At 41.5% G+C, this 16,296-nt stretch overlaps 2 protein-coding genes across 5 annotated transcripts in view; both read left to right on the top strand.

Annotated features, from left to right (window-relative positions):
• Positions 1-9,460, top strand: part of ift74 (intraflagellar transport 74) — a 146,828-nt gene extending 137,368 nt beyond the window's left edge. Inside the window, exons 18-19 of the mRNA XM_085991833.1 lie at positions 6,335-6,395; positions 8,428-9,460. Of these exons, the coding sequence (XP_085847959.1) occupies positions 6,335-6,395; positions 8,428-8,543 (177 nt within the window). The 3' untranslated portion in view covers positions 8,544-9,460. The remainder of the gene's footprint in view (positions 1-6,334; positions 6,396-8,427) is intronic.
• Positions 9,461-12,953: 3,493 nt separating this feature from the next.
• tek (TEK tyrosine kinase, endothelial) overlaps positions 12,954-16,296 on the top strand; it is a 170,070-nt gene continuing 166,727 nt past the window's right edge. For 2 of the 4 annotated variants that reach the window (XM_085991822.1, XM_085991799.1), the window contains exon 1: positions 13,183-13,775. In XM_085991822.1, the coding sequence (XP_085847948.1) occupies positions 13,724-13,775 (52 nt within the window). In that variant the 5' untranslated portion in view covers positions 13,183-13,723. Of the gene's footprint in view, positions 13,102-13,182; positions 13,776-16,296 lie in introns of those variants that run through there. The other 2 variants (XM_085991812.1, XM_085991805.1) reach the window with 2 other exon arrangements.

Below are 16,296 nucleotides of genomic sequence, written 5' to 3'. Positions count from 1 at the left end.
GGTGCTGGCCGCGATCGCTCAGCCCGGCACTCCTCTTGAGTGCCGGGCTGTTTTCATGGCAGCCCGCTCCCCGGTGGTCTAGCAGGGCCCCGGTGCACGCAGCGCTAGGCCCCTCCCCTTTAATCGGGGAGGAGGCCTGCAATGACGCGGCGCTATGTGCCGCCACGAACTTCAGTTTCAGTTTCCATTAACGCTCCACCTCCTGCTTGGGGCGCTACTACTGAATTTCCAGCGGAGGGTCACTACCTTTTTCAGGGCACTAAGCGACGTTATCACCCTAAAAGGGGCGCCACCCAGTTCCCTCCCCCCAGTATTTAGAGACAGCTTAGTTTGTAGACAGTAAATAAGGTATGTTAGCTTATGTTTTACATTTATCCTAGAGGCTTGCCTGATCAATACCAAGTGATTTCCCTGAAACTGGATTTTTTTTCTCCCCTTCAGATTCCCATATCGAATTTTACAACAGAGTTAGGTCAGATAATGGTTCATTCATCCCAAGTATAGCACTTATGTTGCAAATGCTAAAGAATCCAATTTAAAAGTCCAGCTTACAATAAATTCACCTTTTATGCAAGTTGATAAAATCGGTAGCTACTGTTGAGCGCTTCAACTTTCTCCCATATGTTTGGCTTAAATATACTACTACACTGCATCATTTGTTAAGGAACACTAACACAAGTTAGCGGTAGGAACATCCACCAAATACACAGCTGTATTGTCAGAACTTTCTGATTTACACATAATTAAATATCATGGTGAGCTCCTGTCTGAGCAGCAGGCTGCCTACGGGCACTCACACATAGGAATCTTTTATACCATTGATTCTCAAGGGAACTCCTTCATTAGGTTTTTTCATATCTTTGGCCAATTGGAGCAATACATCGCATAGTAAGGATTCCCTCATTTGATGACTGTATGTTAGACAGGCACATGTCAAGCACTTGCAATGAGCAAATTCGTCAATATTTGAGAAAAGCCAGGTCTGCCCATTAGATGCAAACTGTTCAGTTTGCCCACCCGTAAATTTCTTACAAGACAACCCAGATAGAAATCATGTCTGCAGGCCTATTATGAAGAACCCCTTCACTTTGTTTGGCCATCAATCACAACAAAGGGATAGGACAAGATAAAGGTTACTCACTCTAGGCACTTTTTTTCCTGGTCAGCAAAACATTATCCTCCATTCAACCTTGACCAGCCTTGGTGTGCTTAGTTCCAGTCACTAATTGGAACCAGATGCTAACTATGAAAGATCTTATTTCCCACAGTGCTGCCTTTTAAGTACCTATATATCTTATCATTAACTCTTTGTTTTCCCAGAGTTTAGCAGGAATATTGAAAACTGCATTTTAAGAACACCTTTAGGCGTTTAATCTTTCCTACAGTATGCTATGGTGTAACTGTTTAATGCGATGTGACTTTTACCACAGCGGGCAGACTTTCTCTTTGCTGGATCTTGTCTGTAGGCCAGCCTTCAGCAAATGGTACAGCTTAGTGACTACGTCCCTGCTGAAGTGGAGAGTGAAAGCATGACTCTTCAGCCATTCCCCCGAGCAGTTGTGCCTGGGTCAGATAACATAGTCCCTGGGCTGACTGTGGATGGGTAACAAATGCCTGAGTTGGGAGCACACCTGTCTTTGCTCCCTCTACTGGAACTCCTCTCCCTCCCTCCAAATCCACAACAGCTGTTGGCAAGCATACTTGTAGCTGAGGTTGACAACTTACAGTTGTTGCTGTTGCTGCAGGTGTGTGCCAAAGTCCTGGGTTGCTGAAAAACACCAGCAAACAGCCACACAAATATTACCCTCACAATAATGCAGGAATTTCAGTATGGCAACTCCCAAAGAGCAGAACAAAATCCAACTTGCAAAAATCAAGCTGCCTTAGCTTTAAGGATTCAGTTCTGCAGTGGACAGCATAATGGAGGACTCCCCATCTTAAATGGGCACTCAGTGAATGACAAGTTGCTCTGCAGCAGACTGCAGGAAGTTTGTCGTGGGATCAGTTTTGATAAATTTCAATAATTTTGGGGGCAGTAATGAGCCCTGCAGATGTTTAAAGTACAGCTTCTAAAAGTGAAAACTCTTCCTCTCCTGAGGAATCGGACATTCAGTGCCAAGTGCGCTCAGGTCTACTGGCCCAATTCTATGGTACTCGTGTGCTGCAAGTAGAAGGCTGCACCCTGATGATATCAGGGAATTGACCCTAAATTAGGCCTTGGGATCCTGTTACTATTTTACTGCTCATTTCACCAAAGCTTCTGTGCAGCCTTTTGAATGTTTAGCATGCATAAAGGCTGCAACTTGCATCTGAAGTTTCTACCACATTAAAATATTAATGAGGCTTCACACAGCAAGTCATTCCCAACACACCCGAGATGCATGATGCATGTTCATTTACTGACTCATAGGATGAGCTGCAAATTGTGCATGTGTGTCACTGTATGCATTCCTTAAACTTACAACTTGTCAAGATACATGAATATCATCAGTGATCCTTGTGCTTTGGAAAATCCTGCGGAATTGTAAAATTGAGCATCTATGTGATGCTTCTGTTGCTAGTCAATGAAAAAGGAGATGAAACTGGTGGACCTGCTCTACAATGCATCAATAACCTTTTTGACGCATCTGCAGGCAGCAACTTGGCCAAGACCTGGAAGGAGCTGATGGCAGAATAGTTGACGGTGAAGCTGACCTTGACTGTTATTGGCAGTATTGTCTCTGTGGTGAAAGCTGGTGGCTGGGCTCCTTGCAGCAGGTGGATCAGCTCTCCAACTACCTCCCAGCTGAAGTCCAGATCTTGTTGTAGCAGTTCCCCCTCAGTCATTGTCATGTAGCTGCGCTAGGCCTGCTGATACATGTTGGTGGCATGATGGTGGGTATGGGCATTCTGTCTCTGGTTATCTCCCTGGCATATCACCTTTGATTTCCTCTATCCTCTTGCTTGAAATCCTGTCATGGGCACTTTGAAACAACCCCTGTATCTTGCAATCAAATGGAGGGTTAAAAAAATTATATAGTACCTTTTAAGGGATCCCTCCCAGCTGCCAATAATCTTGCTGGTCTTTAACATTCTGTGTGAGAATGAGCAACACCAATGGGAAATCAGGTAGGGGAAATTACACAGTGGGCATTTCTGGCAGAGAACTGGCGAGTTTGCAGACTTGCTTTTTTCTGGCCCCTGCTCGCTCAAATTCTGCTTTTTTAGTCTACTGTGTTTGTGAAACATTAGATTTATCTTCTAGGAAACAAACATCAACATGATAACCACTTGAGCTTCCTGTTAGCATTATGAATTATGAAGGGTAGCCATTGTTAGTCCAGTTGTCCCATAATCTTCACACTGCAGCTTATAGTTATTGTAGATAATTGACACTAACAGGAAGCTAGGCTGTGGAAGCAAGGAAAGTGTGTGTGTGTGTGTGTGTGTGTGTACATGTCAATGACGATAAGTAAGCCAAATCACACACACACACACACAAATGTTTCCCCATTTGAGGAGAGAAAAGACTGACTCAACACCTTGTATCCATTTATTCAGATTGCCTTGTCACAAGCTGTCAAATTCCAATGAGGTGTTCGTATTCATTAATAAAATCAGTTTTTTGTTGTCTGAAGTATGTTATTGTGTTCTTGTTCAGTTTATATTTGATAAAAAAACAAAATGTACTTTTACAATGGTGCCCAAACTGAGCAGTAGACAAGATCCATATCTCATTAACTTGAATGAACAAGCTATTGTGTTTTCTCTTTCTTGTAAATAATAGAGGTTAGTTGATTACTGGATTTCCAAGCACACAACAAAACAGTTGGACTTTGTGTAAATAACTTGCATTAGCCTTGTTTCCCCTCTCTCACCCACACCTCAGTTCCCATTGTTGCTTACTATCGTATCCAGTCCATCAACATAATGAAACAACAACAGCATCCCCTCAGTTAATATTGTACTTGAGGACAGAACCTATGCAAATTACTGATTTTTAACACTTCAGATTAAACTGAATTAGTTTTACTTGCACAAAGATTAAGTATTCATTATCAAGCTACCAATTTTAATGCCCTTGCTACATCTGTCACTGCAACAGACTAAAAATCTGATGACCTTGCAGACTCTCTAGGGTTCCCTAGCAGACTTCCTATAGTCTGTGAATATCATGTTCTAGGCTATGGTGTGTGAACTTCATGCAGCCAGAACATCAGTGCAAAGCCTTATTAAATCAATTTTTTACTAAAATCTGTATATTTGTCCTTACCTAGTCTTTTAAGAATAACCCTAATGAAATCTGCTGCATTGCTCCACTCACAGAGAAAATAAGCATTCCAAGGAACTGCATTACAAGTGATTTTGTAAATGTATGCAGTTTGCTGTACAAAAAAAGTAATCTGGTTGGTCGGGTGGAAATTCAGTAGCTCTGGAGCTGCAAGGGAGTGCATCACTGTACCAAACTCCCTACTGAAACTCTGGATTTAACAAAAGCCCACCAGCCCTTTTGACTTGTGCCTCACAAGACTTGCGACACTGAGGGGGCGATTTTGTCAATGAGAGCGCATTGGAGGCAGGACTGCTGCTTGTTGGGTTTTAGTCCCACCTCCATCGACTTGTGGCCAATCCACGCTATTTTCCCTTGATTTACCTTGTTAAGCCCGCTGGGCGGGCTTAGCAGGCCAATTACGGGGAAGTCGGTTACAAAGAACGTCAGCGTATGATTTTTGACGGATGAATTGTTATCTTTTGACAGCTCTGTGAAGCTGTCAAACACTGACATTCTCTGTTGTTTGATGAGTTCTTGTATTCAAGACTCATCAAACCTCTTTTGTGAGCAGAAATCAGATGGCTGTTCAATCGGAGAATGCAGCAGCCAGCTGTCATCTCTGCCGGTGAGATGCGAGACTCTCCGCATCCCCAACGGTTGAAGCCTGCAGGAAGAAACAAAGGTAAGTAAACATTTTCCATCGCTTTTCACTCACCTCACACACTTACCTCTCCACACTTGCACTCATCACTTACCTCCACAGCGCACTTCTGGACCCCTCCGACCCCCGCAGACCCACTGCTCGCCTTGGTGACCCTGGCGGGGTTTCCCGACGTCAGGAAGCCCACGCCTCTGCTGGAAAAATGGGGATACTCCTCTTAACTGCCTGTTAACTACGTTAACAGGCAGTTAAGTGGCTGTAATCCCCTTCCCACCTCCAGGAGACAGGACCCAGCGCGGGTCGGCTACCCGCCTCCTGGGAAGATGGCATGGAGGTGGGTTGGGGGCGGGATGGGTACCCGCCCCCAGATTCTGCCATTTTCCTGGCAGACCTGCCTCCCCAGGGCTGGCAAGATCACGCCCTGAGTGTTGCCTGCGGCTTGGTGTTACACTGGTAATGTCACTGGGTTTTGACTGTTTGTATTTTGCAACCCTGCTGGATTTGTTCTCAATGCTGCTCCCTTATTAGTGTTTATCCTCCAGGTAAGTCCTTTGCTTTGTCATAAAGGTAGAATAGCTTGTTTCATTTACTTTAGCGTCCTGTGTTTTTTAGTCAAAAGACCAAAAGGATTTATTTCATTGAATTGCGGTCTTGGTTCCTTTTTGATATGAAAAATGTTTTATTTCATTACATAGGCTTGTATTTTTAACACTGAGGGTTTGTAACCGTTATGATACAATCATTGTATTTTTGACATCAGTTTCTCCTTTCATCAGTAATGTATATTTAAGAAGCTTGTGATTAATGAAGTCTGGAAAATCATACATCATAGGAAGTTAACAGAAGTGCCATTGTTTTTCTGAATTCTGCTGCTTGACCAGATGAAAGGCTCCTTTTCACTACTTGATTGAAGGATACAATATGATGTGCTGGTATGGTTTTTACAAGAAGACAAAAGCCATGCATTCACTGTACCAGAAGCCGAATTTTGTTTATTGAATTTACACAAACTGATACTCCATTCGGATATGGGTATGAAGGGTAACGAATCATTTTTCTTGTTGTGAGTTAAGACGTATTTTTAAAAAATACGAAATTGTAATGTGTATAACAGGAAAGATTTTCTCCCTTACTTATAGGGCATTAGGAAATGGGCCTTGATCTCTTCACAGAGCCATGTGTTAAGATGGGAAAATTTACTGTTCACCAGGCATAGCAAGATCATAAAATTCATTTATGAAGAATATGTTTACAATTTCACTACACCTCATGTGCAGAGGAAATAGAGTCCAAACAACGTAAGCTGGTGTCAGGGAATATCTGTTGGATTCCAGCTAAAATAAGTTAAAAGTTGAATTCTGAAATCGTGTATAAATGTTGGAACCTAGCATGGTGGCTCTCAATATTTACTTTCTTTTCAGCTAATGAATCTGGAACGCAAATGGCAGCATCATGAGCAGAACAACTTTGTTATGAAAGAATGTATCCTTGACCACTTGCATCAGTCATATTTGCAGTTTAGAACATACTTAAATTATAACTTCTCATATAGAGAGAGAGAAGATTTTACTTGTTGAGGTTGAGGGATAAATATTGGCCAGGACACCGGGAAGAACTCCCCTGCTCTTCTTCGAATAGTGCTGTGGGATCTATTACGTCCACCTGATGTGGCCTCGATTTAACATCTCATCCGAAAGGCGGAACCTCAGGGAGTGCTGCACTGAAGTGTTAGCCTGGATTATATAGTCCGTAACCTATTGACTCGGAGGCAAGTGTGCTACCCACTGAGCCACGGCTGACATTGTTCTGACACATTTCATCTCTCTCTGACCCTAATTCTCTTATAGCATGCAGCCTTATTTTGAATATCCCTGGTGTATTTGCCGCTACTACATTGACAGATTTTTTCAAACATTTATCACTCTTTGAGTAAAGAGGCCGAGCTGTACTTGAAGCTGATTGCCAGAACAGAAAGAGTAGACTGATGACCCACAGTAACCATCTGGTCCTGTTTTGTATTTCATATTCAATAGAAAAGTTTTATTAAACAAATATATCACCAAAAATCCTTCTTTACTTAAATCCCAGTGGTTAGATATTAGTTGGGGCTCAACTTCAGTATCAAAATATTGTCACTTTAATTTGTATAACTATTTCCTCCAATAACAGGAGTTACTATTTTAAAAGCATTTAAAATCTACACAATTGTCTTCCATTATGTCCATACATATGGGAAAGTATTCATCTCATTTTGCTTAACATTGCACATTGAAAGTCTCCAAAGGACGTAGGAAAATGGCTCAAATATCTTGACCAAAAAGATATTACAAACCACTGTCTGTTAAGTAATCCATGCTGATTGCCTCAAATATCGCACTAACAGCTTAAAAAAAAGCTACAAATGACCAACCAGAAATCACTAAAAATCCAACCAATGACAAAACAGCAACCATCTCAAAACTAACAATCAAATTGTTCCAAAAAATGTCAAACTGCTTTCAATAGCTATCTTGGTTTTCCACTGACCCCCTATATCCCTGAAAATCACATTTATAAAAATAAACTTGTACTAAAAAAAATTATACAACAAACATCACAAGGTTCACAACTCTTTCTGTTGCACAATGCTAATTTTACTTCTCTAACTGAAATAAGTGTTTGTTTAATCGTGGCATGCAACATTACCAAAGAAGCCGGATTTGTAACATTCATGCTGTTTGACAAATCCCAATTAGTTTTACTGGTTGTCCTTTTCAATCGCAGCTTGTTGTGTGATAATTAATATTCCTCAGCTTCCTCCTGATAGTTTATTTTTACTGTCATCGTATTTATCAATCTTGTGATTATGTTTCCTTAGTCACTCAGATTTTCTGGATTTACCATTTCAGTCTTTTCGAATGTTCTTAAGTCTTTATTTTTCCTGTTTATTGGACATATTTTTACTTCCTTGGAATTTAGTTTATTTGAAAGCACAAATCTAAACTTTTGCCATCTTATTATTAAATGTTTTTAATAATTAGGATTAATCAAAAAGTAAATCAGAATCTTGCCTCATAGAAGCATAAGACATATTTATAGATAGATTACATCACCAGAATCCATTAATTGTATTACTGCCTTACAATTGTAAATCCATTTTATACATAGTACGTTATAATTATGGCACTTGTGTAAATTTCTTGTGCATTGATGCCAAAGTAATGTAACAGCACATGAACATTGGAAGTAATGTATTATAGTTTAAAACAAAACTATTTTAAGGTCCTATTTTATGTACACTATCTACATTAATCCATTTTCTTTGTACTATTTATTAATTAATTTTTATATACTATGTACACATACACACCTGTTTTGTGACATTGCTGGTGGTTGTAATGTTACCCCCAAAGTTTGTGAGAGAGTTGTGAGCTTTTTCTTTTTGTTATTGTCTTTTAGATTCCATCTGTTTAGGTCTCAAAAGAGCATATTTCATTTGATACTTCTTATCAATTTCCTTAACTCTGCTCAACAGTCATTGCTACGAAGGGTATAGAGAGTGACTACCAGCCAGTTGTGAAGAATGTGGCCAAACAACTTGCTGAGTTCAACAAAATACTTCAAGAGGCCCTTCAAAACACCAGAAACTGACCTAAACTCTTTCCTGACTAACCTGGAAGGACATTAAAGAGAATTGTTTTAATTGCTTTATTTTCCAACTGAGGAGTAATTTCCACAAGAGGATAAGCTTACACTTTATAGATGAGTAAACTTTTTTTCACACTACAAATTTTGTATTTCCCATTTTTATTTTACACTGTGTCTGATTTTTCATCAAATGTATTTGTTGCATTTGAGTTCTAGGCACCAACAATAGACACATTGCTCTAGTACATTTTGTTTTATGTCAGACCGAGTCTTAATTCGATGAACCCCTTCAGCCATTCTTATGAATCTGGAGAAATAGCATCTAAGGTACGTGATCAGTGTCCTGTATGAGAAACAGGACCGTACAGTAACCCTTTCCCTACGAATCAACCTAAATTTGGACAGGTTTAGTTCACATTGTTGAAGTTCTTAGGAATAAAATGGTTAAGATAGCAGTACAATAAGAGGAAACAGTAGCTGAACCCGATGTACTGTCTCACAGTTATAGGTTGAACCGTGCAGTAATAAAAGTATTTCACAAAAAAACTATTTGCTTGCATAGAGGGTAGATGCTGATATGGTTGGGCAAAGTGATCTGTTTCTGTGCTGTAACTTCCATGTGTCTGTAACCTATCTTCATACTGAAAAAATTGAGAAGGGACCTGATTGTGGAACAGAAACTACCCAGTTATCTGTAATGTGGCATTTTATCTCATTAATTCTTTAACAGTTAACTTATTTCCAATTAAACTATATCAAACAAAATTTGAAATGGTATGTGTGTATTCATTACCTCTGAATTTATTGATGTCTGCAATTTAATGCTAAGATAATCTACTCTGAATTTCAGTTTATTGTACAATTACATTAATTTAAATGTGCTCTGCATTTTCAGAAGTCCAATAAAAATAATGAGAGCATTTGTGTTTTTTTGTGAAGTGCTTTCTTTAATCACATTACATCACTCAAGATTTTTTCCCCAAATATAAGAATGGTATCAGCTATCAACCAGTGATTTCAAGAGAGGTGGTGGAGAGGTAGAGCGGAGTGTCATCAATGTGCATATCAGTGGATGATGTCAGCAAGGGGTAGTATGGAGAGAAGGGGGCCAAGGAGAGTATTTTGGGAGACTCCAGAGTTAAGAACATAATAGGCCATTTGGCCCCTCGAGTCTGCTCCACCATTCAATAAGATCATGGCTGATCCGATATTGGCCTCAACTCCACTTTCCTGCCCGCTCCCCATAAACCCTTGACTCCCCTGTTGCTCAAAAATCTGTATCTCAGCCTTGAATTTATTCAATGACTCTGCCTCCACAGCTCTCTAGGGTAAAGAATTTCAAAGATTCATGACCCTCTGAGAGAAGAAATTCCTCCTCATCTCCATCTTAAATGGGCGACTCCTTATTCTGAGATTATACCGCCTTGTTCTAGATTCCCACACGAGGGAAAACATCCGCTCAGTATCTACCCTGTCCAACCCCCTCAGAATCTTATATGTTTCAATAAGATAACCTCTCATTCTTCTAAACTCCAATGAGTATAGGCCTAACCTGCTCAATCTTTCCTCATAAGACGAGCCTTCCATCCCAGGAATCCACCTACTTAACGATGCAGGAGGGGAAGAAAAGCTATCGCTGGAGATTCTTTTGGGGTTTTTTTTATTCGTTTTTATGGGATGTGGGCATTGCTGGCAAGGCCAACATTTATTGCCCATCCCTAATTGCCCTAGAGAAGGTGGTGGTGAGCCGCCTTCTTGAACCGCTGCAGTCCGTGTGGTGAAGGTACTTCCACAGTACTGTTCAGTAGGGAGTTCCAGTATTTTGACACAGCAATGATGAAGGATCGGCAATATACTTCTAAGTCAGGATGATGTGTGACTTGGAGGGGAACTGGGAGGTGGTGGTGTTCCCATGTGTCTGCTACCCTGTCCTAGGTGGAAGAGGTCGCGGGTTTGGGAGGTGCTGCCGAACTAACCTTGACAAGTTGCTGCAATGCATCTTGTAGATGGTACTGCAGCCACGGTACGCCGGTGGTGGAGGGAGTGAATGTTTAAGGTGATAGAGGGGGTGCCAATCAAGCTGGCTGCTTTGTCCTGGATGGTGTCAAGCTTCTTGAGTGTTATTGGAGCTGCACTCATCCAGGCAAGTGGAGAGTATTCCATCACACTCCTTACTTGTGCCTTATAGATGGTAGAAAGGCTTTGGGGAGTCAGGAAGTGAGACATATGCTGCAGAATACCTAGCCTCTGACCTGCTCTTGTTGCCACAGTATTTATGTGGCTGGTCCAGTTAAGTTTCTGGTCAATGGTGACCCCAAGGATGTTGATGGTGGGGGATTCAGCGATGGTAATGCCATTGAATGTCAAGGGGCGGTGTTTAGACTCTAGCTTGTTGGAGATAGTCACTTTTGTGGTGCAAATGTTACCTGCCATTTATCAGTCCAAGCCTGAACGTCGTCCAGGTCTTGTTGCATGCGGGCATGGACTGCTTCATTATCTGAGGAGTTGTGAATGGCACTGAACATCCCCATTTCTGACCTTATGTTGGAGGGAAGGTCATTGATGAAGCAGCTGAAGATGGTTGGGCCTAGGACATTTCCCTGAGGAACTCCTGCAGTGATGTCCTGGGACTGTGATAATTGACCTTCAATCACCACAAGCATCTTCCTTTGTGCTAGGTATGATTCCAGCCAGTGGAGAGTTGTCCCCCGATTCCCATTGACTTCAGTTTTACTAGGTCTCCATGCCACACTTGGTCAAATGCTGCCTTGATGTCAAGGGCAGTCACTCTCACCTCACCTCTGGAATTCAGCTCCTTTGTCCATGTTTGGACCAAGGCTGTAATGAGGTCGGCAGCCGAATGGTCTTGGTGGAACCCAAACTGAGCATCAGTGAGCAGGTTATTGGTGAGTAAGTGCCACTTGATAGCACTGTCGATGACACCTTCCATCACTTTGCTGATGATTGAGAGTAGACTGATGGGGTGGTAATTGGCCAGATTGGATTTGTCCTTTTTATGGGCAGGACATATGTGGGCAGTTTTCCACATTGTCAGATAGCTGCCAGTGTTGTAGCTGTACTGGAGCAGCTTGGCTAGTTCTGGAGCACATGTCTTCAGCACTATAGCCAGGATGTTGATCGGATAGGTAAGAGTAGAACAAAGCAAGAGCAGTCTCCCTAAGCTAGACAATAGAGAAGAGGTGGAGGAGGATGGTGTGGTCGAGTGTATCAAAGGCTGTGGAGGGGTCGAGGAAGTTGAGAGATAATGTATTATGATCAAGCACAGATATATCGGTGAATTTAATAAAAGGACACTACTGAGCTAATCAGGATCACCGAGCAAGGAAGTGGAAGAATGCACCCTTCCCACTTCCTTCTTAGGGGTTATTCAAAAATATATGAGATGGGGGAGCCAATATTCTCAGTATTTTCCTACTGACCTCAAAGGCCGACCTCCAATCAAAACAAGGCTTCATCAATTACTCATCCGAATGTGGCTTTTCCAGTTGAAAGGGTAGTTGTAACACTAGACTCCACCCAATTAGTGGTCTGGTAATCAGCAATGAAATATTTACAGAATTATTGTGTCCAATTCCTCCTAGGATCCCTCAGAACCACCATCCAGGGTCTTTCTCTGCAGCACTAATTCTTTCTTGACGAGAAGTTAGCTGAACTCTATTGGCAAGCTTTTCCCATCTCCATTGAACAAGTGGAACAATCAGTAACATACAGTGTTGTTATTTGTGTAGTGAAAGCTCCCGATGCCAGCACCATTCAACTAACTCCTCAACAGGAAGAGAGAGAAAAACAATGCTAATAAAAATTGCTTCATTTGCTAAAGATTCATGGAATATAAAACACCCTGATGTCATATTGTGTACGACAAAGCTATTAATTACTCCTTGATTTTGAATGAGTGGGAAGAAAAATAATCCCCCCCACCATCCTCTCCTCAGCATTTCCATTTTATGCGCGTGTCTTGAAAGAATGCTGTACCGCTTGAGAAAGTTGAAAATTATCAATTTTATTCACTAACCATGATTTGCCATAAGAAATTATTTTAGTAGTGCTAATTTTAGAGGACAACTACAAAATACCCCGGTACACGCATTTGCAAAGAAAATCTGACTTTTTTACAGGGAGGGTAAGGATACCAGCTGGTATAGATAGCAGGATTTACCCTCCTATTTGCTGTTGCTTTTTGCCATGAGCAACTTGTAATGGACTGTGCATGAAATAGAAGTAATTACATTATTCAAATTGCCTTTCTTTACTATTTAAGTAAAATGAAGAATGATCAGGTATCTTAATGAGGCAGTGTCCAGTTTGACCAATATGGTCTGGGCTGTGACCTGCTTTTTTTCTTAATAAACTCTTTTGCTTGCCCCCATCCATGGCTAGCATCCCATTCAAGCTTGGTTACAAAAAGAGTAGGGGTGGAAGAGTTATAGCCAGCAGTGGCAAAGCATATGATAGATGGCAGACCTAAAGAACTGTAGTAAAGCCCAAGACAAAAAGGCACGCTCCTGTGTCAGGGAGGCACAGTAACGCATTTTTGAAAGTATTATTTTTTTTAAACCTGATAGTACCGTTGCATGTTAGGTTAAACTTTTTTATTGTTAGTGGACACATGTTTAACGTGTTTGGATGACATTCCTCTCTCTGCTATTTTAGCGCAGGTGTTAAACATTTAAAATTGACTTGTGTGGAAAAACCTCTCGCTTGATAAAACTTGGATGATCAGTTGGTTTCCTTTTATCATATTCCCCACATGGCAAGTTCTGTGGAGCAGCACTTGCGAATTTTATTGATAGGGTTCTTGATTGTTCTTGATAGTTCTCGTGTTATTGATAGTTTCAAGATTCCCAGAGTGTATGTCTGTGTGAGCTGCAGCTCCTGCCTAATCCTCTCCCATTCCCACAGGAAACAGGAAAAAGGAACAGCCACCGACTCCCTGGCATTGAATAACCCCGAATCCGCCTTATTCTAACTCGATTTGGGAATAATCAGCGAACTTTCTGATCAGTTTAATTGTAATTTTTAAGTTCACTTACAGCTTGCAAGAGGACCGCGCGACACAGAAAGAACGACACCCCGGTCTAAATCGCTAATAACCTCTGGGATAGCGGACAGAAAGAAAAACCAGCGATGTGAAGGTGACTGGGTACTGCGGGGATCGAAACATGGAATTATCGGGAATTTTGATCATTCATGTTTACTGCTTGTCAATTTCAGGTAAGACTGGTTTATAGCTTCTGCAAATCGTGTCCTTCGACAAAAAAAAGGTTAAACCTCCACTTTGCTACTTTTTTTTAAACCGAAAACCAATGTGCTGGGGAGTCATTGCGTTTGGTAAGGGTGATTATCTCAAGGGGCGCGTTTCATTGTTGAAGAACTGGCTGTTTATGATCACTTCATAAAACTTTAAACCAGAGTGGCGCAGGACAAGATTAATTAAAAGCGCATCCTGTAAAAAAAAATGTGCGCCGCGTTCAAAGGAACGCCTGCTCAGCATAACTTGCTGAGGTTAATCCAGTTCCAGGGTGCCTTGTTTCTGTATAAATTGGGAAATGAGACGCATTAATTACAAAATATTAAGTAAATATGTTGAAATTATGCCTTTCTCTGCAGTTAAGATGGTGCCTAAGGTTGTAAGACGAAACTTGCCATTGATTTTCAGCTGGACTTTTTATTGATGAAAAATGTTGCGTGTTTTGGGGTGTTTTACAGTGACAATTACATAAGTTTTAATGGATTTACAATCAATTTCACTATCTCAGCAAATCTCACTGTTGATAATAGGCGAATCGTGGCAGCTTTCCTGCTGCTGTCAAGGTACATTTACGTTTAGTTTTTAAAGATACATTTAAATAGGCCGCTCACTGGTCAACCCAGCTATCAGATACACTAGTATTTATCTCCGGGCCAATATTTCAAAAGGTCAGAGATCGGTTACCTGTGATATATCACGTGCCCGATAGATAACCATAGTTGTTTCATTACAACACATAACAGAGTTTAGACAATACGCGCGGTCCCCAGTGCTGGCGGTTTATTAGATGTAGTTTACGCTCCCTACAAGTGATCGTCAGATCACTTTCTGAGCCCATTTACACCTCTGCCGTTGAGAATTATTTTTTTCCGACAAGGCTGCTATCTACATAAGACAATTCTAGTTTGTGTATGCCCTTTTTGATCTAGTCTACAACATTTTAAAAGTACTTCATTGGCTATGAAATTCTTTGGGATGCCCTAAGGATGTGAAAGGCGCTATATAAATGGAAGTTCGTTCGTTCTTCGCCTCCCTTCATCATCCCCACTTAAATATTTTGAACATTGGCCTTTATTTCACTTTGGAAGTCTATTAGTCTCCCAATATGGTAAGTTTAAAAAAAAATGTTTTCAGAATGTGGGTGATACTGACAAAGCTACATTTTTATTGCCCGTCCATAATTACCCTAAGAATGCGTTGATCGGCCGCCGCCTTGATCCATTGCAGTCCTTATGCTGACAATGCACTCACAATAATGTTAGGTAGTGAACTCCAGGATAATGCTTTAGCAACAGTGAAGGTACATCAAATGTCCAAGTCAAGGTAGTGTATGATTTTATGATTTGGAGGGGAACCTGGAGGTGATGGTGTTTCCATGACCTTGCTGTTCTTGTTCTTCTAGTTGGTTAAGGTCGTGGACTGGGAGGTGTTGTCAAAGGAAGCTTGATGCGCTGCTGCAGTACATCCTGTAGATCATAGAGTGGAGGTGGAGATGGATGTTGAGTCGTGGTCTTGCACTGATTGACTTCTAACAACCATAGTCCTTTCTGTCAGATATGATGCCAACCACCAATGGCTTTTTCCCTTGACCTCCATTGATCTCAGTTTTGCTCGGGCCCTTTTGTGCCGTACTCAGTCAAATGTTGCCTTGATTTTGAGAGCAGCTGTCCTGACATTGAGCTTTTAAGTCTATGTCTAGATCATTGCTGTAACCAAGTCTGACAGAGCATAAACTGAGCATTGACATAAGAACATAAGAAATAGGAGCAGGAGTAGGCCAATCGGCCCCTCCAGCCTGCTCCACCATTCAATAAGATCATGGCTGATCTGATCCTAACCGCCAATCTACTATCACAGAACTATCTCCTGAATCTAACAGAATTAGACACACGAAATAGGAGCAGGACCAGGCTACACGGCCCCTGGGCCCGCTCCGCTACCCACAGGGCCATGACCGATCCGAACCTAGACTCATGTCCAAATTCCTGCCCGCTCCTCGTAACCCTTAATTCCCTTTTACTTCTAGGAAACTGTCTATTTCTGTTTTAAATTTATGTAATGATGTAGCTTCCACAGCTTTTTGGGGCAGCATATTCCATGGACCTACCACCCTCTGAGTGAAGTAGTTCCTCCTCATCTCAGTTTTGAAAGAGCAGCCCCTTATTCTAAGACTATGCCCCCTAGTTCTAGTTTCACCCATCATCGGGAACATCCTCCCCGCATCCACCCGATCCAACCCCTTCACAATCTTATATGTTTCAATAAGATCGCCTCTCATTCTTCTGAACTCCAATGAGTAGAGTCCCAATCTACTCAACCCCTCCTCATATGACCATCCCCTCATCCCCGGGATTAACCGAGTGAACCTTCTTTGTACTGACTCGAGAGCAAGTATGTCCTTTCTTAAGTATGGACACCAAAACTGTATGCAGTATTCCAGGTGCGGTCTCACCAATACCTTGTACAACTGAAGCAATACCTCCC

Source organism: Somniosus microcephalus, chromosome 1 (genome assembly GCF_052327205.1).
Source record: "Somniosus microcephalus isolate GS21.2 chromosome 1, FLI_Smic_1.0, whole genome shotgun sequence".
NCBI classification, from domain to species: Eukaryota; Metazoa; Chordata; class Chondrichthyes; order Squaliformes; family Somniosidae; genus Somniosus; species Somniosus microcephalus.
The sequence above is the reverse complement of the archived record's forward strand: the minus strand, read 5'-3'. Positions and strand labels throughout refer to the sequence as shown.